At 40.5% G+C, this 23426-nt stretch overlaps 1 protein-coding gene across 1 annotated transcript in view; it reads right to left on the bottom strand.

The window, feature by feature from the left end:
* Positions 1–23426, bottom strand: part of FGF5 (fibroblast growth factor 5) — a 118356-nt gene that overhangs the window by 60354 nt on the left and 34576 nt on the right. Inside the window, exon 2 of the mRNA XM_075284084.1 lies at positions 15910–16013. Coding sequence (XP_075140185.1) covers positions 15910–16013 — 104 coding nt within the window. The remainder of the gene's footprint in view (positions 1–15909; positions 16014–23426) is intronic.

Below are 23426 nucleotides of genomic sequence, written 5' to 3'. Positions count from 1 at the left end.
CCTAGGGGTGTTGAACCCCAGGGGGTCTGATCACTAATGCAATGCATTACAATGCTAATGCATTGCAATGCATTGCAAAAAATCATCATCTCTTTTGCAGGCTGCATAGACCAGCCTGCAAAAGAGAGAATTTGCAGACCGGCTGGGAGCCTTTAACAAGGCTCCCAGCTGTCATGGCAACGGGGGGGTCGGCCTTGGAGCATGCTCCAGGAGCCGGCGATCCCTGCCAAAATGGCGGCGCCCATGCGCCGCCGGGAAAATGGCGCCTCCGGTGCCTTTGACAGCAGCGCCGGAGGGGTTAATGCCTCCGATCGTCCGGGGAGCGATCGGACGCATTAGAGCCGGTTGTCTACTGCTTAAAGCAGTAGACACCCGGCGGCTATGACGGCCGCCCGGCTCCCGGGCGGTCGCCATAGTTACAGACCCGACACGCGCTGTACTATTACGGCGCATGTCGGGAAGGGGTTAATCTTGTAAAGTACACAGTTCCTGGGCTATAAATCCTGTTCAGATGCATATGGTTTAGGGGTTTGCTGTAGTATTACAGGAGTAATGTAAAAGATTCTTAAGGCTAAGGCCCCATACAGCGAATTGCTGCCAAAAAACTCCACAGCGGGAAATGTATTGCGTTTTTTCCCACAGTATTTTTCACAGAAAGCCTGCAGAGTTTTCCGCTGAAAATCTTCTGCTTCTATTATACCTATCCGGAAAACGCCAGCATTTCTGTAGGTACAATTAACATACTGTGATTTACAAAAACACAACTGATTTGGTAGGATTTTTTCAGCAGTATGTGGATGAAATTAGCCAGAATCCCATCCACTTTGCAGGTAATGTATGGGGGCATCCACACGGAGTGACACGGTGCTGATTCTGGCACAATAACTCGCGTAAGAATCAGCGCTGCAAAACAGAATCCCATTGACTTCAATGGGTTCTGTTTAACACACGTAACACATTGAAATCAATGGATTAAAAAGCCTCCCATTGATTTCAATGTGTTACGTGCGTTAAACCGAATCCATTGAAGTCAAAGGAATTCTGTTTTGCAGCGCTGATTCTTACATGAGTTATTGTGCCACAATCAGCACCGTGTTACTCCATGTGAATGCCCCCTAATACGCTGCATTTTTTGCCATGTTATTTCCTCTGCAGCCAAAACACTGCAGGTTTGCAACAAGGGGCCCTGGCCTAAACCGGTTTTCAATTATATACACTTATCTACTCTTTGAACATGAAGGATCTGATTGATGGGACACCCAGCAATCAGGAAAATGGTCTACAAATGCCCTTTGAGCCCTCCATGGGAATGTATAGTGGTGCACATGCTTGTCCATGCTTGTACATTCTCATTGAATGTAAGCTCTTGCGAGCAAGGCCCTCACTCCTACTGTTTGATATGTTTATTTCTTTGTCACATTGTAATGTCTCATACTGTCTGCTCATATGTCCTCTGATTTGTAAAGTGCTTTAGAATATGTTGGCGCTATATAAATAAAGTTATTATTATTATTATTATTATTATTATTATGCTAGCATACTGCAAATATGGTTGGATTGGTTTCATGAGAAGAGACCTTAACTAAATTGAAGTTAAAGGTGGACAAATCTGTATTTAATGGGCCCATGGAGTAGGGAAACAGAATACTTGGTTAAGTCTACATCCTTACACTTATATGAAGAGAATGGTGCCACTTTTGAAACCAGGTTTACATGTCAGTGGATCAATTTCCCACAGAGGAGTTTGGGTCTGTACATGCTGGACATCTTATAGCCTGTAGTGACCTCAAGTTGGTCTTGTACTCATTTATCGGACAGAGAATGGGTCCACGTTGTATAAATTTAGCCTGGAATGTAGATATTCTTAATAAACTTTCTACCCCATACCATACTATTAAGTTGGAGGGTAGGGATTGCAGCTAACATGAAATGCTGTACTATTACTGCATAAAGATGGCTGGAACCTTTAGTGAGTGTAACATCTAAGGTATTTTTGAGGGTCACTGTCCTCCGTCAGCACCCCACAATGACATTGTGGGTTGCCAGTGGGTTGTCATGAAGATAGGGGGGTCTATTGACAGTATACATATCAGTCATCTCAGCCATTTCAATAACATTTTTTCTACAGTGGATAATGCAAAATTTATGACATTTAAAAAAATGGTAATTTCCCATTCCACCTAGGAAAAATCTAATCCACAAATCTATGTCTTCCAAAAGGGTGCGAATACAACTGCCAGACTTTTGTTTAGCTATGCTGAGGTAAAAATAAAACAGTTATGACTTTTGGCATGTGACAATGAAAAAAAAACCCTGTATCCTTAAAGAGGACCCTTCACCACTTGGGGCACATGTGGTTTTATATACCGCTAGAAAGCCGACAGAGCACTGAATTCGGCTTTCACTTTCTGTTCCCCCGGTGAAGAGCTATCGGTGCCAGTTACGTAGCTCTTCGCCTTCAGAAGGACGTTTCTGACAGTCAGTTTGGGATGTCACCCACACACTCCACTGCTTCCATTCAACCATACCCATCCTCATCTCATTCATAAGACCCCTTTGGCTGGGCTGATCCAGAAACACTTGTCCCATATACACATATTAACAATGCAATTCCACTAACAAATATATACATTTTGGGGCTTTTATTTCATTACATTATTGACTTGATTTAGATTTGGGTTTTCTTCATTCACTTTTTTGAGGTGTGTTAATTGAGAAAATACAATGATAAAATAACATAAAGGGAACAGATGCATTGTACAAAGTGTCAGAAACACAGAATGATGTCATACACAACATATGTGGTTATACAAAAACATATACAATAAATTAGATAAACAGAAGCATTCAGTGTCATCTGCATAATTTTCACATGACTAGACGTCTCAATAGAAAATTATGCTGCCATTTATGTATTTAATAAAAGGGAGGAATCACATGGGGAAACCATGACATGAAACAACTAAAAATATAAAGTGCACAGCAAAAGGGAAAACAGCTTAAGCAATTCAAGTCAAACATAAAAGAAGAAGTGGCAAAAGTATCTACCCAGGAGACCCAAGTTTTTGTGAGGCTGTTAGGTTACTCCTAGGCTTTATATGGTGGCATATGGCAGGATGTTTATTTCATGGATTCATGCTGCCCTTGTATTCACTTTGTGTTTGGTTATTGGACAAAAAAAGTGATTAAAACTTCTAATTTTGAAAGCATTCTTACTTTACAACATTTTTTCCACACCTGCCATGTCTTTGGTTTGTCTTTGGTTATTGTATATTATGTCCCTGGCATTACAATCAGTGTTGGACTGGGATGTCTAGGGCCCACCAGTGGAATTGTTTCTAGGGGCCCACCGCCAGGACCTGAGACAGCATGGCTACTGGTAATAACAAGTTGGGAACAAAACTGCTTACCCTCCATATGACTTGCAGCACTGCACTTGCCACTTCTACACCATGTATGGCATTAAAGCAGTGTGACTCCTGGAATTAACATTACCTGCACTGTCCTGGAAAAGCTGATCTGCAAGGGCCCTGGCCAATGGACCCCTGCAGATGTAATATTGATAGATATCCTATATTGATAGATATCCTTTGGGGGGACATTATTGTTTTTGGGGCATTAGGGGAGAATATACAAGGGGGTGTCTGGGCTTAATTACAGCTTTAGACTAAGGCCTCATGGGCTGTAAACGCAGTGATAAAGCGCTGCGGGAAGACCTGCTGCGTGATCGCATTGCGGTTCTTTCCGCAGCGCTTTTAAGAGAAAGTTCACAGAATTTTCCTCTGCGGACTTTCTCTTAACATTCTATCTACGGGAAAGCCACCAGCGTTTCCGTAGATATAATTGACATGCTGTGATTTGCAAAGCCGAAATGGCTTTGCAAATCGCAGCGTGTTCTCGCTGGGATTTCTTCCGCAAAGTGGGGATGGAATTCGCATGAATCCCATCCACTTTGCCTGCACTGTACAAAGCCGTGATTTTTCCCGGAGCGTCTCCAATGGTTTCCGCTGATAACCTCTTTTGAAGCAGACAGGGGTTTCTCCTTTCGGGTCCCCATAGGTCCCTCTAGTGTAACATGCTTTTTTATACATAGTCATATGAATATGATATATGTTTTTTTGTAAATAAAATATGGTTAGATGAGTTTTACAAATAGCATTCTTTAATTATATATTACATTACATAATACATGTTTTATTATATATATAGGTGCTTAAAGGGAGTCTATCATTGGCAATAGCAATTTTTAACCAAGCATATCTTTGCATAGCCTTTAGAAAGGCTATTCCAGGCATACCTTTTATTGATAGGCGCCACCGTTCTTGAATTAGCCCGCTTTTCGTGATATGCTAATTACCCCGCACAGAGCACCGGAAGACTTCTCGATGTTCCCTGAGCACTGATTACGTCATCAGCTTTCCCCTGTTCTCACCACCCTCTTCTTTACACAGTAAGGGGGTGGTGAGAATCAGGGAAGGCTGATGACGCAAGCGATGCTCAGGGAACATCGAGAAGGCTTCTGGTGCTCTGTGCAGTGTAATTTCTATATCAATAAAAGCGGGCTAATTAAAAAACGGCAGTGCGTTCAATGACTAAAAGGAATGCCTAGAATAGCCTTTCTAAAGGCTATACAAAGATATGCTTATTTAAAAATCTCTAGTGCCAATGATAGATTCCCTTTAATAAACATGACGACATTGTCACAAACAACGCAAGTTTGTATTTTTTTTTACCATATCTAAAATGAGGAATAGCTCCATATGAATTATGAATTCCTTCATAACTCTGCTACTGGAATGATATAAAGCTTGTATATAAATAGAATTCATACATGGTATTAAAGCAAAGGACAAATGTGCGCCTGCACAAAACTCCTGCTATGAGCTTTTTATAAAGCACTTAGCTGTTTAGAAATAATTAGACCATGAAATAACTTGCTGCCAAACCAGAAGAAAGAACAGATGTCATTTTTGCTTTATCTTATTGTTTAGTCCTACAGTCATTAAACATTTGGGTCAAGTTTCTCCATTATTTGTGTTGTTTCGGATGAGCTGAGGAATTGCACTTCTTAACCTTGGAGTGTAACCTGTCTAATTGGAATCCACTTCCAGCATTCTGCTCTCTCTGATAATTAGGCAGAAGGTGGATGGTTTAATTTAATTTTACTTAGTGTCCTTGACATAAATCATTCTGCAAAAGGAATAATTAAGTCTGTAAATGGACCCAGTGTAGATCACTAGCAAATTAGCAGGGTATCATTTGTTAGTGTAATGCACTTCTCACTTCTTCTAAAAGGCAATGTGTAAAGCCTTTGCTCCAGGGAAAAACCTGTTTATGACTACTTTCTGTGCCTACATTTCACGGCAGCATTGTCTTTACACAGAAATGTAAAGTCAGTTTAAGGGAGGTTTCACGGAGTAAACGCTTGCTCATTTTGGCAAAATGCACATGTAAAAAATACACGTGTAAAAATAAGACGTGTAATTTACTTGTGTAAAATACATGTGTAAAATACACGTGTAAAATGTCATTGAAGTCAATGGAAGTCTTATTTTTACACATGTATTTTTTACATGTGTATTTTGCCAAAATTAGCAAGCGTTTACTCCGTGTGAAGGCTCCCTAACAAAAAAAAAAAAAGATCTGGCTTTCCTGAGAAGAATAAAAATAGATCAACTCATTTTAGGATTACAAACTTGAAGACACTGCTCCAGATTTGCTAATAATGTCGTATTTGCAGACAGAATAAAATAAAACTTAGGGTGCATTCACACTGAGTAAACGCTAGCTTATTTTGTAGAGTAAAATTACACTTGTAAATTTTGCTATCCCATTGACTTCAATGATATTTTTTTACAAGTGTAAAAATACGCCAGTAAAAAATACGCCTGTAAAAAATACGCCTGTAAAAATACGCCTGTAAAATGTCATTGAAGTCAATGGGATAGCAAAATTTACAAGTGTAATTTTACTCTACAAAATAAGCTAGCGTTTACTCAGTGTGAATGCACCCTTAAGCCGAAGCCCTGAGTGGCATAAACGCCATGGCAAAAACCCACAGCATTTTATAGTCCCTACAAAGTGGATGGGCTTCTAGCGATCATGTACATGTGGCGTCTGCATGTATCGCAGATGCCCATATATACCTATTCATTTCAATGAATTCAGACATTTGTGCTTTTTTTGTGAATCATAGATTGACAAAAAAAAACAATAGACACGTCTTTTTTTTCACCAATGCAGATGCATCTCACGAATGAAATTATATGGGTCTGTGAAAAAAACATGTATGATATCAATGTGTCATCCATTTTTCAACAGGCAGTAGATGATTTTACTTATCAATTGCCACTCCTGTCCCGACTCCACTGAACAACACTGATATGTAACGTACCATTTGGAATAAGAAACTAGAGATGAGCGAACACTGTTCGGATCAGCCGTTCCGAACAGCAGGCTCCCATAGAAATGAATGGAAGCAGCTGGCACGTACACTTTGCCGGCGGCCGGTCGCTTAACCCCCCACGTGCCGGCTATGTCCATTCATCTCTATGGGAGCGTGCTGTTCGGAACGGCTGTTACGAACAGTGTTCGCTCATCTCTAGAGGCTAGACTGGACACAAGTTGGGATTGGGAGATTGGAGAATAGAACATCAGCCGCTACCTGTTGGACTAATTCAATAGGTAGAGACCGATTAAAGAAAAAGCCAGGCCTTAATTTATTAGTTTATCCCAGGTTTCCTTACATAACAGCATGGCAGGTGCAACCCTGAAACTGATCCATAGAAAGTTGAATGCTTGATTTTATGCTGCACTATGGGGTCATGTGTATAATTTCCATATAGTGAAGATCCAATCATGCCTCTAATAGATGATTGAGGATGTACTGATATCTAAATCAAATCAATATTTAGTGTTTTCACCCTTTGGAGGAGGAGTCTTACAAGTGATTATATGGCCCCTTAAGAGCCCTGATCTCACCGTCATCAAGTCTGTCTGGGATTACATGAAGATGAAGGTCAGTTTTAGACAATGGGTTGCCCCAAGCAAAATTAAAAGTGTGACCCCAGAAGCTGAAATATTATACAGACAGCACAGATACATTTAGTCAAATGAGAAGGCAGTGTGTAGAGAGCTGCAGAGACCTGGAGCTAGCAAGCTATTGCCATGACAGCTGGGAGCCTATTGAAAGCTCCCAGACTTGTCTCCATTATATTTCTATTATAGGCTGCTCAGTGCAGCCTGCATTGGCATTTTATTACTGATCAGACCCCCAATCGTTCAAGGAAAATTCCTACAAACTTATAAAATATTTTTTCCATAGGGTGAACATCGTAGTGGGAAAAAAATCTAAAGAGCCAAACTGCCTTCTTTTCACTATTTTGACTTACATAAAAATTTGGATAAAAAGCGTTCCTAGTAATAAACACTCCCCAAATTGGTATAAAAAGTACATTTGACCCCGCCACAAAAAAAAAAAGCCTTATGCATCTCCATAAACAGAAATATAAAAAAGCTACAGGTTTCAGAATATGTTTTTTTTTTCTCTTAAACCCTTAAATTGCACAAATGCAGTTTTTCTCCAGTTCCACCACACTCAATTTTTTTCCAGCTTCCCAGTACATTGTATGGAATATTAAATGTTACCGCTGTAAAGTACAATTTGTCCCACAAAAGTTAAGCCCTAATATGGCTCTGTAATTAGAAACGTAAAAAAGTCATGGCTGTTGAAAGGCAGTCAGAAACAAAAATTAAAAAATGCTTTCAGAAAGAAGGGAATTAAGGAGTATTTTGGGATATTAGTATTGATGATAAATATCAGTTCTCTGGTCAGCTGAAGGGGCTGTGCTGCTCTGGTGAACAGTACAGCCTATTCTTGACAATATGTCTGTCAGTGACTTCATCGTTCTACAGCTCTGTCCCTTTCAAGTGGATAGGACTACGCTGCTCTGCAACAGGTACTACATGATGTATGGCACTGTGCTTGGTATACACTAAAAGGGATGTAGTACTCATCTCAGAGCCATAACCCCTTCATTCATCTGTCAGAACCCCACAGTATTGATTTTGATAAACTGTCCTAAGCATTAGTCAGCAGTATACAATTCTTGGAATACCCCTTTAAAAGATCAGAAGCACAAGCCACAAAACATATGTTCCTCCTCGACCTCAACACATGAATATTTGTATGCATATGTAGATATGAAATAATATCACTAAGCTATGGCCAAATATTATCAATTACACCTCTAAACAAAGCCTAAACTATACCGTCACATCATGACCACTATAGTTACTGCTCCTCTCAAAGCAGAAGTTCTAACTTAGACATTGCCCCGTTATGCATGACTTATATTGTGGAATTTTATTATTTATATTGAATTGATCTGTTGTTTTTAAACTGCACTTATATCCTTATTAGAGATGAGCGAACAGTGTTCTATCGAACACATGTTCGATCGGATATCAGGGTGTTCGCCATGTTCGAATCGAATCGAACACCGCGTGGTAAAGTGCGCCAAAATTCGATTCCCCTCCCACCTTCCCTGGCGCCTTTTTTGCACCAATAACAGCGCAGGGGAGGTGGGACAGGAACTACGACACTGGGGGCATTGAAAAAAATTGGAAAAAGTCATTGGCTGCCGAAATCAGGTGACCTCCATTTTAGACGAATAGTGGATTTCAAATCCGGGTCATATGAGAATGTGAACTTTGTGACTATGAGACAGGGATAGCTGTACAGGCAGGGATAGCTAGGGATAACCTTTATTTAGGGGGGAATGTTATTAAAAATAACTTTTTGGGGCTCTATCGGGTGTGTAATTGTGATTTTTGTGAGATAAACTTTTTCCCATAGGGATGCATTGGCCAGCGCTGATTGGCCGAATTCCGTACTCTGGCCAATCAGTGCTGGCCAATGCATTCTATTAGCTTGATGAAGCAGAGTGTGCACAAGGGTTCAAGCGCACCCTCGGCTCTGATGTAGCAGAGCTGAGGCTGCACAAGGGTTCAAGCGCACCCTCGGCTCTGATGTAGGAGAGCCGAGGGTGCACTTGAACCCTTGTGCACCCTCGGCTCTGCTACATCAGAGCCGAGGGTGCACTTGAACCCTTGTGCACACTCTGCTTCATCAAGCTAATAGAATGCATTGGCCAGCGCTGATTGGCCAATGCATTCTATTAGCCCGATGAAGTAGAGCTGAATGTGTGTGCTAAGCACACACATTCAGCTCTACTTCATCGGGCTAATAGAATGCATTGGCCAGCGCTGATTGGCCAGAGTACGGAATTCGGCCAATCAGCGCTGGCTCTGCTGGAGGAGGCGGAGTCTAAGATCGCTCCACACCAGTCTCCATTCAGGTCCGACCTTAGACTCCGCCTCCTCCAGCAGAGCCAGCGCTGATTGGCCGAATTCCGTACTCTGGCCAATCAGCACTGGCTAATGCATTGTATTGGCGTGATGAAGCAGTGCTGAATGTGTGTGCTTAGCACACACATTCAGCTCTACTTCATCGGGCTAATAGAATGCATTGGCCAGCGCTGATTGGCCAGAGTACGGAATTCGGCCAATCAGCGCTGGCTCTGCTGGAGGAGGCGGAGTCTAAGATCGCTCCACACCAGTCTCCATTCAGGTCCGACCTTAGACTCCGCCTCCTCCAGCAGAGCCAGCGCTGATTGGCCGAATTCCGTACTCTGGCCAATCAGCACTGGCTAATGCATTGTATTGGCGTGATGAAGCAGTGCTGAATGTGTGTGCTTAGCACACACATTCAGCTCTACTTCATCGGGCTAATAGAATGCATTGGCCAGCGCTGATTGGCCAGAGTACGGAATTCGGCCAATCAGCGCTGGCTCTGCTGGAGGAGGCGGAGTCTAAGATCGCTCCACACCAGTCTCCATTCAGGTCCGACCTTAGACTCCGCCTCCTCCAGCAGAGCCAGCGCTGATTGGCCGAATTCCGTACTCTGGCCAATCAGCACTGGCTAATGCATTGTATTGGCGTGATGAAGCAGTGCTGAATGTGTGTGCTTAGCACACACATTCAGCTCTACTTCATCGGGCTAATAGAATGCATTGGCCAGCGCTGATTGGCCAGAGTACGGAATTCGGCCAATCAGCGCTGGCTCTGCTGGAGGAGGCGGAGTCTAAGATCGCTCCACACCAGTCTCCATTCAGGTCCGACCTTAGACTCCGCCTCCTCCAGCAGAGCCAGCGCTGATTGGCCGAATTCCGTACTCTGGCCAATCAGCACTGGCTAATGCATTGTATTGGCGTGATGAAGCAGTGCTGAATGTGTGTGCTTAGCACACACATTCAGCTCTACTTCATCGGGCTAATAGAATGCATTGGCCAGCGCTGATTGGCCAGAGTACGGAATTCGGCCAATTAGCGCTGGCTCTGCTGGAGGAGGCGGAGTCTAAGATCGCTCCACACCAGTCTCCATTCAGGTCCGACCTTAGACTCCGCCTCCTCCAGCAGAGCCAGCGCTGATTGGCCGAATTCCGTACTCTGGCCAATCAGCACTGGCTAATGCATTGTATTGGCGTGATGAAGCAGTGCTGAATGTGTGTGCTTAACACACACATTCAGCTCTACTTCATCGGGCTAATAGAATGCATTGGCCAATCAGCGCTGGCCAATGCATTCTATTAGCGTGAACTGAGTTTGCACAGGGGTTCTAGTGCACCCTCGGCTCTGCTACATCAGATTGCTACATCTGATGTAGCAGTGCCGAGTGTGCATCAGATGTGTAGTTGAGCAAAACTGACTCAGCACTGCTAAGTCTCTGCATTCGCATAGGAATGCATTGGCCAGCCTTCGGCCAATCAGCGCTGGCTCTGCCGGAGGAGGCGGAGTCTAAGGTCGGACCTGAATGGAGACTGGTGTGGAGCGATCTTAGACTCCGCCTCCTCCAGCAGAGCCAGCGCTGATTGGTCGAGTTCCGTACTCTGGCCAATCAGCACTGGCCAATGCATTTCTATGGGGAAAAGTTAGCTTGCGAAAATCGCAAACTGACAGGGATTTCCATGAAATAAAGTGACTTTTATGCCCCCAGACATGCTTCCCCTGCTGTCCCAGTATCATTCCAGGGTGTTGGTATCATTTCCTGGGGTGTCATAGTGGACTTGGTGACCCTCCAGACACGAATTTGGGTTTCCCCCTTAACGAGTTTATGTTCCCCATAGACTATAATGGGGTTCGAAACCCATTCGAACACTCGAACAGTGAGCGGCTGTTCGAATCGAATTTCGAACCTCGAACATTTTAGTGTTCGCTCATCTCTAATCCTTATCATATGGAGGGTGAGCACAGGGACTGACCTAGTATAGGGTCAGGTTGCAGTTGGGGGCACCTGCTTTTTAGGGTGATGGCCCCCGAGTTAGACTCATAGGGCAATCTAGATTACCACTAAGTAAGGGGGCCATGTTAGGGTAAGCATGATCTTTTACCGGGGCTCCTCTATATTCCTCATGAGCTTATTTATGACTGTAGGCTGTCTCATCTGTGATATCCCAGTGAACTACCATCTATCATCAATACTGCAACTTTTGAATCACGGTAAGAGCCAGCTGTTATTATTATATATTTTTGGTCACTGTGTGTTGCAAGTGCTTATAAATATGGATACGTGATAGGATGATAGGACTGTGTGGATACACTTATTGCACATATCTGGACTTTATATTAACAATATTTTTTAAATGACCTGATTAAAAGTTATATTTTAGGTCTGATGCCCACATTATATGTATTCTGAGATTATAATTTGGATTTATTAGTCTGGAAAGGTGGCTCGAAAAAGTTAAAGAAGCCTCAACTTAGTGTTCTAATAGGACAACAACCTGAAACATCTGTCAACATTAGCAAAGACATGGTTCAATGAAGTAGATGTGATGGCTTGACCCTCACTGTCCCCATACCTCAACTCCATTGAACACTTGTGGGTAGAGTTGAAGAAAAAACTGTATTTGTACCCAAGTGAGTCAACCAGTATGTACCAACATTGGGAATGTGTAGAAGAGAGCTGGGATCAGATTTTTGGTCAAGAATCTGATTGAGAGCATGCCCAGAAATATTCAGGCAGTGGTGAAAGCCAAAGATGGATTTACAAAATACTAACAAAATAATAAAAATTTAAAAGTAGATTTCTAGAAGCAAAACAGTAACAATGAAGTTACATGACAAGAATCTGCATAACTAATCATATGCTTCTGTATACTTTGTAAAATTTAATAAGAAACTTGTTTAAACAAAACAAAAAAAAAATTGAATACTTTGTAAAACTAATCATATGCTAAATAGTTGCAAATCAAATTTATGTATGAGATAGCCAGACCCCAAAGTATAATGATTAGAGGTCCAAGCGAGGTGACAAACATATAAACCAGTGTTACTCACCTCTCCTGGGTTCCTGCGGGACTCTGGCGTAACGTCTCTTCAATGTCATAGACATCATTGTACCTAATAGCAGTTTCAGTTCAGATGTATTCGGTCTGAGCGGAACTGACAGGTTAAATTTCACCTTACTCACCTCTTCCCAATCCTTCTCATGGCCAACTCTGCTTGCCCTTCTTCCCAGAAGCAGAGGTGGCCATGATCAGCAACAGGGATCGGTAAGTAAATACCCCAGCAGGTAATGGCCTATTAAAAAGAAAAAGAAAAAGGCAGCAGAGGCCCGCTGGGTCCCCTAAGGTCCCAGCCCTATAGCAGGCACTTTGGCTGCTACAGCGATAGTTAGGTCACTGTGAGGAGGTATTATTATAAACTCTGCTAGGGGGTCCTACAGAAAATGGGGGATTGCCCAGTTCACACCCCCCCCCCCCCCCCCGCCAACACCAGCCCTGATGAAGAGACAGAAAGACTTGACAATGTCTCCATCCACAGAAGATTGGCGGTTAGTTCTCCAAGATGTTTAGAACAACCCCTTGCCAAGTTCCTTCAAAAACTGTGTGCAAGTGTACCTAGAAGAATTGGTGCTGTTTTGAAGGTAAAAGATGGTCACACCAAATATTGATTTGATTTAGATTTCTCTTTCCTTTATTCACTTTGCATTTTCTTAACTGACACAAAAAACTGTTAACACTTCTATTTTATCAACACCTGCCTTAAACTTTTGCACAGTACTATGTGTTATTTTGAAATGCAAATATTGTCATAATATTTATTCATTATAATCAAAATGTATATTGTGTGTATAAAACTTAGTATTCATGCAATTTTCTTTTCTGCAGAATATGAAACGCATATGATGAAACTAAGCATTGCTAAGCCATGTTTATAAAAGGATCAAAAATTTTGCAGAGTACTCTATTAACAGCAGGAAAAACATTTAGGCATTTGCTGATTTTATACTGGTTAAACCCTCCATATATTCTATATCACTTTTTGTCACTATAAATCATATATTTGTTTTCTTAAGGCAACTGTCATGCAGTGAGTTTCCTTCTGCAGATTCTGCAGCCACCTGTCCATTACTAATCCTACCCCAAGAGGGTTACATGTTCACAGTAAAATGATGAGAAGAAGCAATATTTACTGCCTGCCTTATGTTGTGAAACCAAGGCAGTGGAAGACACAACATGTGATATGAGCCTTTTAATTATTCTTTGATCACACTGCAAGCTGCAACAGTATGTCTAATTAATTGGACATGACATCATTACTACAAAGAGATACAGTTCTCAATAGAAAGCATGGATTGACACTGTAGATCACGGTGCCAGGAATTTACTTCGAAATGAAAACCTTAGATTTACCTTCATAACTATGTCCCCATTCCCCATCGCAGGTGGGTGGAGCTTTGACTGTTGACAGCAGCTGAAGCATGTGAATACAATCTAAGACTAAAATTAATTAGAAATTTAGCATATGCTCGTTTCTGATCTGGAAAGGTCCACATACACTGCATCTTAAGATTCTGCGTTATCTGGATCAGCCATATAGAATGCTATGTTCATGTTGTACTTCTCAGATGCTTTTTATGGTGACACATACAGGTTTTCTCTCAAGGATTATTGTGGAATTCATGATCAAACAGATTATGATCTTTTCCAACACATGCAATAAATATATTGAAAGTGCTTTTATACTTAAGGAATACATGTTCAATCGGGAATTTACAATCAAGTACAAATGTGGTTCCCAAAGTGGCAAGCAGCAATATTTCTATAATAAGAGATCACATATTCCAGGTAATTGAGGAAATATTGCAGTTCTCCTAGCCTACTTAACATTTTATTAGCACTTAAGGAAGATCTCTTTTTGGGTGTAACTGCACCCAGCAGACTAGCTGCACCCGGTATGCTAGCCGCCGGCTGTGAATGAACGGCACAGCGGGTGCACAGGCGGCACACATGGATGTGATCTGTGTGCCGGCCATGCTTCTGTGGTCCCATTTATTTATTTAGCACACTGACCTGACACATGGTTGTGTGCAAGGGGCTTAATTCTATAGTAATGGGCTAATGTTAATTAGGCATGTCACCTTGAACAGTGTCCCTATGCCTAAAATTAGTACAAGAATAAAAAAAAATTCTAAAATTCTTTATATTTTTACATTTATGTTTTAACCCAATTAGCTGCTTGTTTTGCAACTTTCAAACATTTTATGTTACAGTAACGGTTTCAGAAACTCTTTACTACTACAATACATCCACTACATACAGAATGACTCCACAGTTTAGCTTTGTGTTAATTATATACCCACAGTATTAACACTAATATATAGTATAATCACAATAAAAGCAGACTGAAGGGAAATGTTGTGTGTACTGTGCTCTTTCTGCATACTTAGTCCATTTGTAGTCTAGGTTTAAATATTTATCTTTACATTATTTTATATTATGACAGCTCCCAGTCCATTAAGAAGTTAAGGCCCCATGTAGCTGACTTCACCAAAAAAGCGCTGCGGGAATAACTGTTGCGGCAACACATTGTGGTTTTCCTACATCGCTCTTCACAGAAAGTCCATAGAGGGCTCCTCTGCTGTCTTTCTGCTTCCATTATACCTATAGGGAAACCGTTGGTTTTCTGTAGGTATAATTGACATCCTGCTGTTCCCAACCACACTATTTTTGCAAGATTGACTGATACACTTAGCTAGGTTGGTATCATATCATATTATTTATTTAGCTTACTTATATGGCGGAGTCATATTACACTTACTTTCAAAGTCATTGTCGGTCACTGTCCCATATAGGGCTCACAATCTACATTGCCTATCAGTATGGCTATGAAATGTGGAAGGAAACAGGAGTATCTGGAGCAAACCCACGCAAACACGGGCAGAATGTACACATTCCTTGCAGATCCTAGGACTCCAGCACTGCTAGCTTTCAGTGCTAACCAATGCCCATATTATGCATCAGTTTGGATAGGATGGGAAACAAAGAAAATGTGATTCTAACTGTGTTTGGAAACCTAATCCACTTAAAATAAGTTACTTTCAGACATGGGAAGGGAAAAGTTCTGCTTGCAGTGCTTTTCTCTCCGCATTTTTAAAGTGGAACAGGGAACAGAATCCCCAGGCGGAGACCGGCCGCAGGTGTGAACCTCGCCTGATCAACCTCAAAAATAATACAAGTTGATGACTAGCACAACAAATGAGAAATAGCCATTTAAGCTCCACCCAGTACATGGCCGGTCTGAAATTCTGCCTCTGAATCACACTAGTGCCTATTACACAACTGCCTCAACTCCAGTGATTGCTATAACAAAGCAGCAATGTGACGGTAATGAGAGTTTTAGACACTACTTGTACTGTGGGATGAACAATATCCAGAGAATTGTGCAAATATGACAAGGACAGTAATGATAAAATAAGTACAACATAAATATTTACATGATTTATGCTACTTACAATGTCTTACACAAATAATCAGATATTTTCTCCGGATATATTGTTACTTACAGTTGCATGAAGTTTTCCCTTTTTTGACATGGCAAGAAATGAGTTGCTGAAAACTCCTCTTATTCCTACAATCCCTTGAGACACTGCAAATATTTCCAAAATACCTAGAATGACAGAAATCCCAAAATAAAGCACTGCTCATGGCTCTTGGAAAGCGAGGAAGTAAAAGAATAACAGCTCTCATTTTCAATAGCTGTGTGTATCTATCTTTCATGAAGCCTGTGTAAATCCATCAGCCATTTTATTAGCACTCACTTGAAACTGAAGACTGCTCAGATGTCTGGGGATCTGCCTGGCAGCTTTCTCTGAGGCATCTATTGGAGCTGCTAAGCTGCTGCCATTTGTTGAAATGTCCAAACCTTGTCGATGATGCCTAGAACTTTCAGACGTCAGTTCTCCGAATGCTTCTAAAATGGCATGTAGACTAGAATTTCCTTCAGCTTTATAAATGTTGTATCACCATTATAAATGAAGAAGAGTGAGGATGCATTATATCTGGCACATTATAAACACTGGTGTAAATAAAGTCCGTTCTAGTTACCTATTCATTGTCTTTGAGAATTGTAGCCACTGTCAAACCAGAATCCAGTGCATTATACTGTATATCTTCAGTCTGGGTATTAGGGGTGTGTTGCTAACGTCTCCGAGCATGTATCTAAAGCTTTAAAACTGACAGAGCAAGATTTAAAGGGGTGTCCCCATCAGGACCAGTTAGTACCTATCTATACAAGCGGATAACTTGCAGATAAAGGGGGCTGCCTACTCTGATCCCCAACGATAAGGAGAATAGGAGATTTTTGCTTACACTGCTCCATTCATGTTAAAGGAAGTTCCGGAGATCCACTGGGGGGGGGTCTGATCAACTGGGCTCATACCATTCTGCAAGTTATCTGCTTTCCTGTGGACAGGGTATAACTTGTCCAAATGGGAAAACCCCTTTAACTGTATGTTCACCTTTGAGCCCCATTCTATAGTATAAGCAGATATTGTAAGGCATTTGCAGAAGTTGACATTTTAGATGATTTTTGGTGGGCTCCAAAAGTGGAGCCAAAGAGTCTCTTCAAACCACTGGGAGGTAAAGGTTTTTTATTTCCGAAACAGATTCTACTTTCCCAGGCAGTCTCCTTAAAGGGAATTGTACGTATTTGCAAATGAAGAAAAAGTGTTTTTTTTCTGGAAATCTAAAGCCTAGAATGAAGCCCACGCAAGCTAAGACATGCCCACAGACCATCTTCCCTTCATTTTCATATGAATAAAACAGTGATTTCTATAAAAATGGGGCTTCACAAGTGAATAACTTAGATAATGTCCTTATCTTTTCCACTAGGGATTATTGATAACTCTTGTTATTGTTATTCTCAAAATGTTCCATATAGTGTATTGTATATGACTGATTTTATTACCCTGACATGGGACAAATGGCATCAGCTTTATGACTGACAAAGAGACCCGCGTAGTCTTGAAAGTTTAACCTGTAATATCTTTTATTTCAGAGCCGCTATAAGGCATTATGTCTGCAACACTGATGTTTCTTGGTATCTTGATACTGCATTCCTGTCTGGTTATTGACTTTGGCCTATTTTCTGACTTTGCTGTTTATTTTAATCCTTCTGATGACCTTCGGGGTTCAGGGCAAGACCTCTACCTGTCCCTGACCTGTGAACTTGAACTTCCTGTCCAGACCCTTTGGCTTGGGTAGGCTTCCAATACAATAGGAAGGCTACAATACTCTTGGGAGTGGCATAAAGCCAAATCAGTTAGGTAGCACAGTAGGTCCAGGATCTGCTGCCTGTTACACATATACTGTACAACACAGTATACAGATCATACTGAAAGATAAGACATTATTGTTTTTTCCTTCCACCTCCACGCATGATTGATGGTGGCTCAGACAAGGGACTTTAACCACTTGTTGACCGCACATTGACTATATAAATCTAGATGGACAATGTTTAACTCTGTAAGAACATACATGTACGTCCTTGGAAAGTTAGCTGATACATTTATTGAGAATTAGTTTATTACCATCCCTTCCTTCCTGAGTATACACAACACTTAGTAAGCTCTGTGTATACAGGTGTGAGAGCCTTCATAAATTGGCTTCCTCCAAGCGACACAGAACAATGAGTCACTACATGAAAATTTCTGCAATGGAGAAGGAAAACTGTTCAAAAAAATCTGTGGCACTTTGTGATACTTAAAAATAAATAAATAAATAAATAAATAAAATAAAAGTTAGGGCACTTGCCCTAACTTTTTTTTATAACATTACTTGATGTTAAAAAAAAGCCTTATATATCTCCTAAAAAAAGATGCAAAAATTATTTGAATAGGCCGTACAGAAAACAAAATGTATAACCTTCAAAATTGCAAGATTCAGAATACCTGTGCACTGGTTATTGCTCAGCTTTCCATAGCTCCTAAAAGGTTAATAATGCAGGGATATAGGAAAGATAGGAATTGTCAAAGCATAACAACATATATTTGCCTTTGAGCAGTTTGGGAGAGATTCCCCATGGAGCTGTACTGGTTTGTATTGTTGTCACTGTGTGTACCAATACTGCCGGTACCAGTAGTACTACTGTGTCTACTTCATAATGTAATTTATTTGTGGGAATCCCTTCAATAAAATATCCACATGCACTGTATAGATAACATGTGTGCAGTCTAAAGCTTACCCTCTCCTCCTAAACCTCCTGGCTCATGTGCACTAGCATAAGAGGGGGTCTTAGTTGCTAACATGGAGAATATATTGCTTTTCTAATTTAGTTTTAATGTTTTCTAACTGTGATATCATGTACAAGATCAGCAAGAAAGACAGGAGATGTGTGATGTGTCACGTAGAGAAATGCTTAATTTTTTTTCTATTTATTTGGATTCTCTGTTTAATGGTCATTTACGCCTCAAGAGTGTTTTTCCTTATTTTTGCCCCGATTCTGTCAGCTATAACGTCATTAATTTTAAAGGGTTATTCTCCTGTTAGACATTTACAGAATCTCATGATATGCCATAAATATATAGATGTTTCCCTGACTTCCCGTGTAATGCTTGGTGCATCAATCACTGAAAATGAAGAGCTGACTGCCCATGTCCCTCTCAGTTCCTTCTATGAGAGTTCTGAAAACACACAAGCGAATGTTTTATGACCAGAAATGAGATACTTCATAAAACGGTCAGCTGGGACTTTCCTCAAAGCCCTACATTTTTTGTGTTTCTGAATTGCAATTTATATTTTCAAGTGCAATAATAAATCTAACCTCATCTTTGCAGAATTATGGAAGGTTATATGCATATGTTTTGACTTAATGATTGATTGATTGATTGATTGATTGCATACGGTAGTAACAGTAAAAGTTTTTAAAAACTTCCAGTTCAACACAACTGAAGCTTAGGGATTCTCTACTTGGTTGTAATTTTCAGATCACAATTCTATACATGTAATTGACATGTCACTATACACATGATGGGTGCTTATTCTATTGTAAGGACAAAAGTGTTCTTTAGTTGTGCGTCCTCCTCCCAACGTCTTCTGATGTGCCTTCCAGACGCTAATTACAGAATAGAGGAGGAGAAGTTGGGTGGAGATTGCTTCTAATAAATAAGGACACATAACATAATATATGTAACTTTCACATATTGTACTTAGTTCCATGTATCATCATTACCTTCAAACATATAAAATTCAATTTGATTTTAGTGACTCCTTCTTTGTGCATTATCTTGTCAATGAGAGTATATGGTGTTTCCTTGATGAGTGCCTTAGCCTAAGTCCCTATTAGGTAATGTATTGGGAAATTATGTAATAGCTTTCCTCTCTTATAGTTCCGACAATCACCTGATAAATGAGTTTTTGCTTCATGTAACTGGTTGCTTTCAGCAGAACAAAAACTGTTTGGTGGTAACACCTTTCTCAGTACAATAGGGGCAAATAATGAAAGAATATACGGGAGGAACGATTGCTTTGGTGATCACTCCTCCTACATGTGCTCTCCATCGGCCTTTGTAACCAGAATAAGTGCTTATTGGCATTTTTTATAGCTAAACAGCTCTTGTAAAAAAAAAATCTTTTGGTGAAATACCAGCCTTAGTCATTCCCTCTGTTATATCATATAAATAGTAAGATAGATTGGTAGATACTGTAAATAGTCAGACAAATAGAGTGTTGAAGCATGAGATAAGATTTCAAAGTTCATTAAGTCTTTTCTCTATTATTCCTGCTTTCTGTACTGTATATAAAAGGTATAAATCAGCAATTAGTATCAAGAGAGCCGCGGACATTTCTTGGACTGTGAAATGGAGATATATGGTTTCATTGAAGACTTATACTTTCATTTTAATACCTGCTGTCTTTCCACACAGAGTATTATGTTCTAGACTGGTGACAGCATTATTCTATACATAAGCTGAACAAAGATAAAAAAAAAAAAAAATCCTGATATAGTACAGACAAAAAAAATGGAACAAAATTAAAGGTAGTGTATTTTTTGAAGCCCTGGGAAGATAATGTGGGGGAAGTACAATAACCCACTAGCAGCAGAATTTGCTATTCATAAATCTAATAAAATAATATACTACACATCAATGGAAATGTTCTTGTAAACACATATTGGGGGGAATTCATCATTCCCTGTATGCAAGTTTTTTGACATAGAGGGATGATGAGGTGCATTTTTGGCGCAAGACCCTTTCTTCCACTAAATGTGTGCCACAAAAGTGAATGCTTGGACTACATAGATGCTTTGCTCATTAAGGCTAAAGCCCCACATAGCAAAGTGCAACAAAAAAACACACGCATTGAGTAATAGAAGTGGCGTCAGTTTTGAATGCATTGAAATGCATCAGCCATATGTTGAACACCGTTGTGAGGAAAAAAAATCAAAAAAGTTGAACCGTCATTTTTTTAGTTGTTTTGCCTCTGATAAAAATTTGAATAAAAAACAATCAAAACAATAGATATTGCTAAAACACACCCCCTATGCATCCCCATGCACAGAAATATTTTAAAAAATTACAGATGTCAAAATATGGCAAGTCAAAGAACATTTTACTGACTCATAGAACACAGCTGTCAAGTTGTTTTGTCTGCATAATGAATGCCGTTAAAATAAAGCTCCTAAGAATGTCGCACAAACGCAGTTTTCCTCCAATTCTATCCCATTATGATACAGAATATTAAAAGGTATCATTACAAAGTACAGTGATAATATGACACACATTTGCAGGGAGGAAAGGTCCAAAAATTCTTCTAATATTGTACAGCTTCAGTAAACAACTGGTGGAGGTGATTTTCGCCCAGCACTGTATATTTACTGATTAAATTAGATTTACTAATAAAAGCACCAAAATTCTGTTGTAATCTGTTGCATCCTACACAATCTAGTCTAAATTGACACGTCTTGTAGGCTAAGGTCCCATGCAGCGAATGCAAAAAAAAATGCTGTTTTTTTCGACATCTTTTTTCACAGAAAGTCTTCAAAGTTTTCCTCGGTGGATTTATGGCCCCTATATGGAAAATGCCAATGTTTTTGAAATCGCATCTTTTTTATGCAGTTAGTTAGCATCTCATCTACTTTGCAGGTACTGTTAAGCACAGCGTTTCCACAATGTGGGGCCCCAGCCTTAGATAGTATTAGTAAATCTGTCCCAATGTACTCAATAAAAGACATGAACAGCACAAAGGTTTGTGTATTATTAGTAGAGATGGTTAAGGGGATATCGTCACTCCTTAGGGAGAGACCACCATATAGGTGTGTGGAGTTTTATTAAGCCATAGAGGCTCCACTGTAAGGGATCATGGGAAGAATATGCAAATCTGTCTTCCATGATGTAAATAGGAAGACAGTGCCTCAGTTATGCAGCCCACTAGAGGGCGCTCCCTTTAACATCATGCCCGACCTTCCTAGAGGCCTTTGCTGCAATGATGTGGGATTTTACCAAGTACAGTCTCTCAGCTGAGGACAGCTGTTTCGATCTATTTGGATCTCTTCAGCCCGGCGTAGAGAAGACTGTCTTGGCAGAGGTGAGAGGCTTCTAGACAGGGTTAAGGGGATAACTGGGACAACTGATGCCAGAACTGTTTGGCTGGCTGATTTTGGGATCCTTGACAAAACACGGCATGTGAACACACAAGCCTTTAGGGGCAAAAATGCAATGGTAAGCCAATTATATTCACACATCAAAAGCATTGGGACCAAGCTGCTACTTTTCCAAAGACACATATCACAAACACAGTCCAATATGCATATTTCCCATTACAGCAGAAAATAATGACCAGTTTTCCATAGAACAATATCAGTGCACATATGAGGAGGTATGCGGCAGACATCTCATGACTGGCTGAGAAGTTTCAACACCGCTTTCGGAATTTTGCAGCTACTGAAGAGGAGAAAGTAGAGGATGCTGTTCTCCTCTCCTTTCTTCAAGACCACCTGCAGCTGGAGCTTATTGAGCTGCAGTGTGACGCTGAGTGTCGCAGTCAGCACCAACAGCTCCCTTTTGTCAACTTTTACCTCCAGCTGGATAAAAGCAGGTTTCAAGAGATTCGAACATTTGCTAAGAAAATACTGAGTTTGGCTCAACATTCTCGGTTATGAACGTTAACAAGAACCCAAGGAGAACAAGACTAAATGACTCTCACCTGCGTGACATCTTGCACATCAAAATCACTATATTTGGGCCAGACCTGGCCTATTTACTGCAGTCGAGATCTCAGTATCACCCTTCACATTAGTGCAGGTAAGTTATTTGTTTAGATTTATTTGTGTTCTGTGGGAAGAAATGAAGAGTATGCCATTTGCAATACTAATTTCATAAAATAGTCATTTGCATTTGATGTTAAAGGTTAAAAATATATGGCTGAATAGTCGTCCTCCACACATTTTCACCTCACCAAATTCGACACCCCTGCTGTATGCGGCTAGATGCCTCAGAAAAGTCACCACAATACTTGTGTGAGATGAGTAGGGTATATGGGAGCTGGTTAATCAAACTACATCTTAGTCTATCAGATATCTTCTCATCAGTCATGGTACGGGTATACATATGATTCTATATAATGCCCTGTATTAATCCTAAATTAATAACTGAGCTTGTGCATTCGACTGTTGAAATAAATGTTACTTTTTAGAAACAGTAAAATGCTATAAATGGGAACAATCTATGATACCTGAGTTATCTATAAGAGAGCATGACAATGAATGCTTGCAGAATGTTTTGTGCTTGCTAGATTAATTTGGAAAGCACTGGAGCCTACATATCGCCATGATGATGGGAAGTCCACAAGCCTAGAAGAACAAGTACCCAAACTTAAAACTTTTTTGGGGGCATTTTTAGTTTTTGTTTTTTTTCCTCCAGCAAGTGTATGGACCTTGAAAAAAACACTAGTGGCTTTTGCAAAAACCATATCAAGAGCAGTGTCAAAAACCGCTAGTGTTTTTTCTGCCTCCCATTGACTTCCGTTGTTTTTTTCAGGCGTAATCCGCCTGAAGAAAGGTCATGTCACTTTTTTTCCACTAGGG

The sequence above is a fragment of the Leptodactylus fuscus genome, chromosome 1 (assembly GCF_031893055.1).
Source record: "Leptodactylus fuscus isolate aLepFus1 chromosome 1, aLepFus1.hap2, whole genome shotgun sequence".
NCBI classification, from domain to species: domain Eukaryota; kingdom Metazoa; phylum Chordata; class Amphibia; order Anura; family Leptodactylidae; genus Leptodactylus; species Leptodactylus fuscus.
Note: the sequence above shows the minus strand (reverse complement) of the source record. Positions and strands in the feature narration are given on the sequence as shown.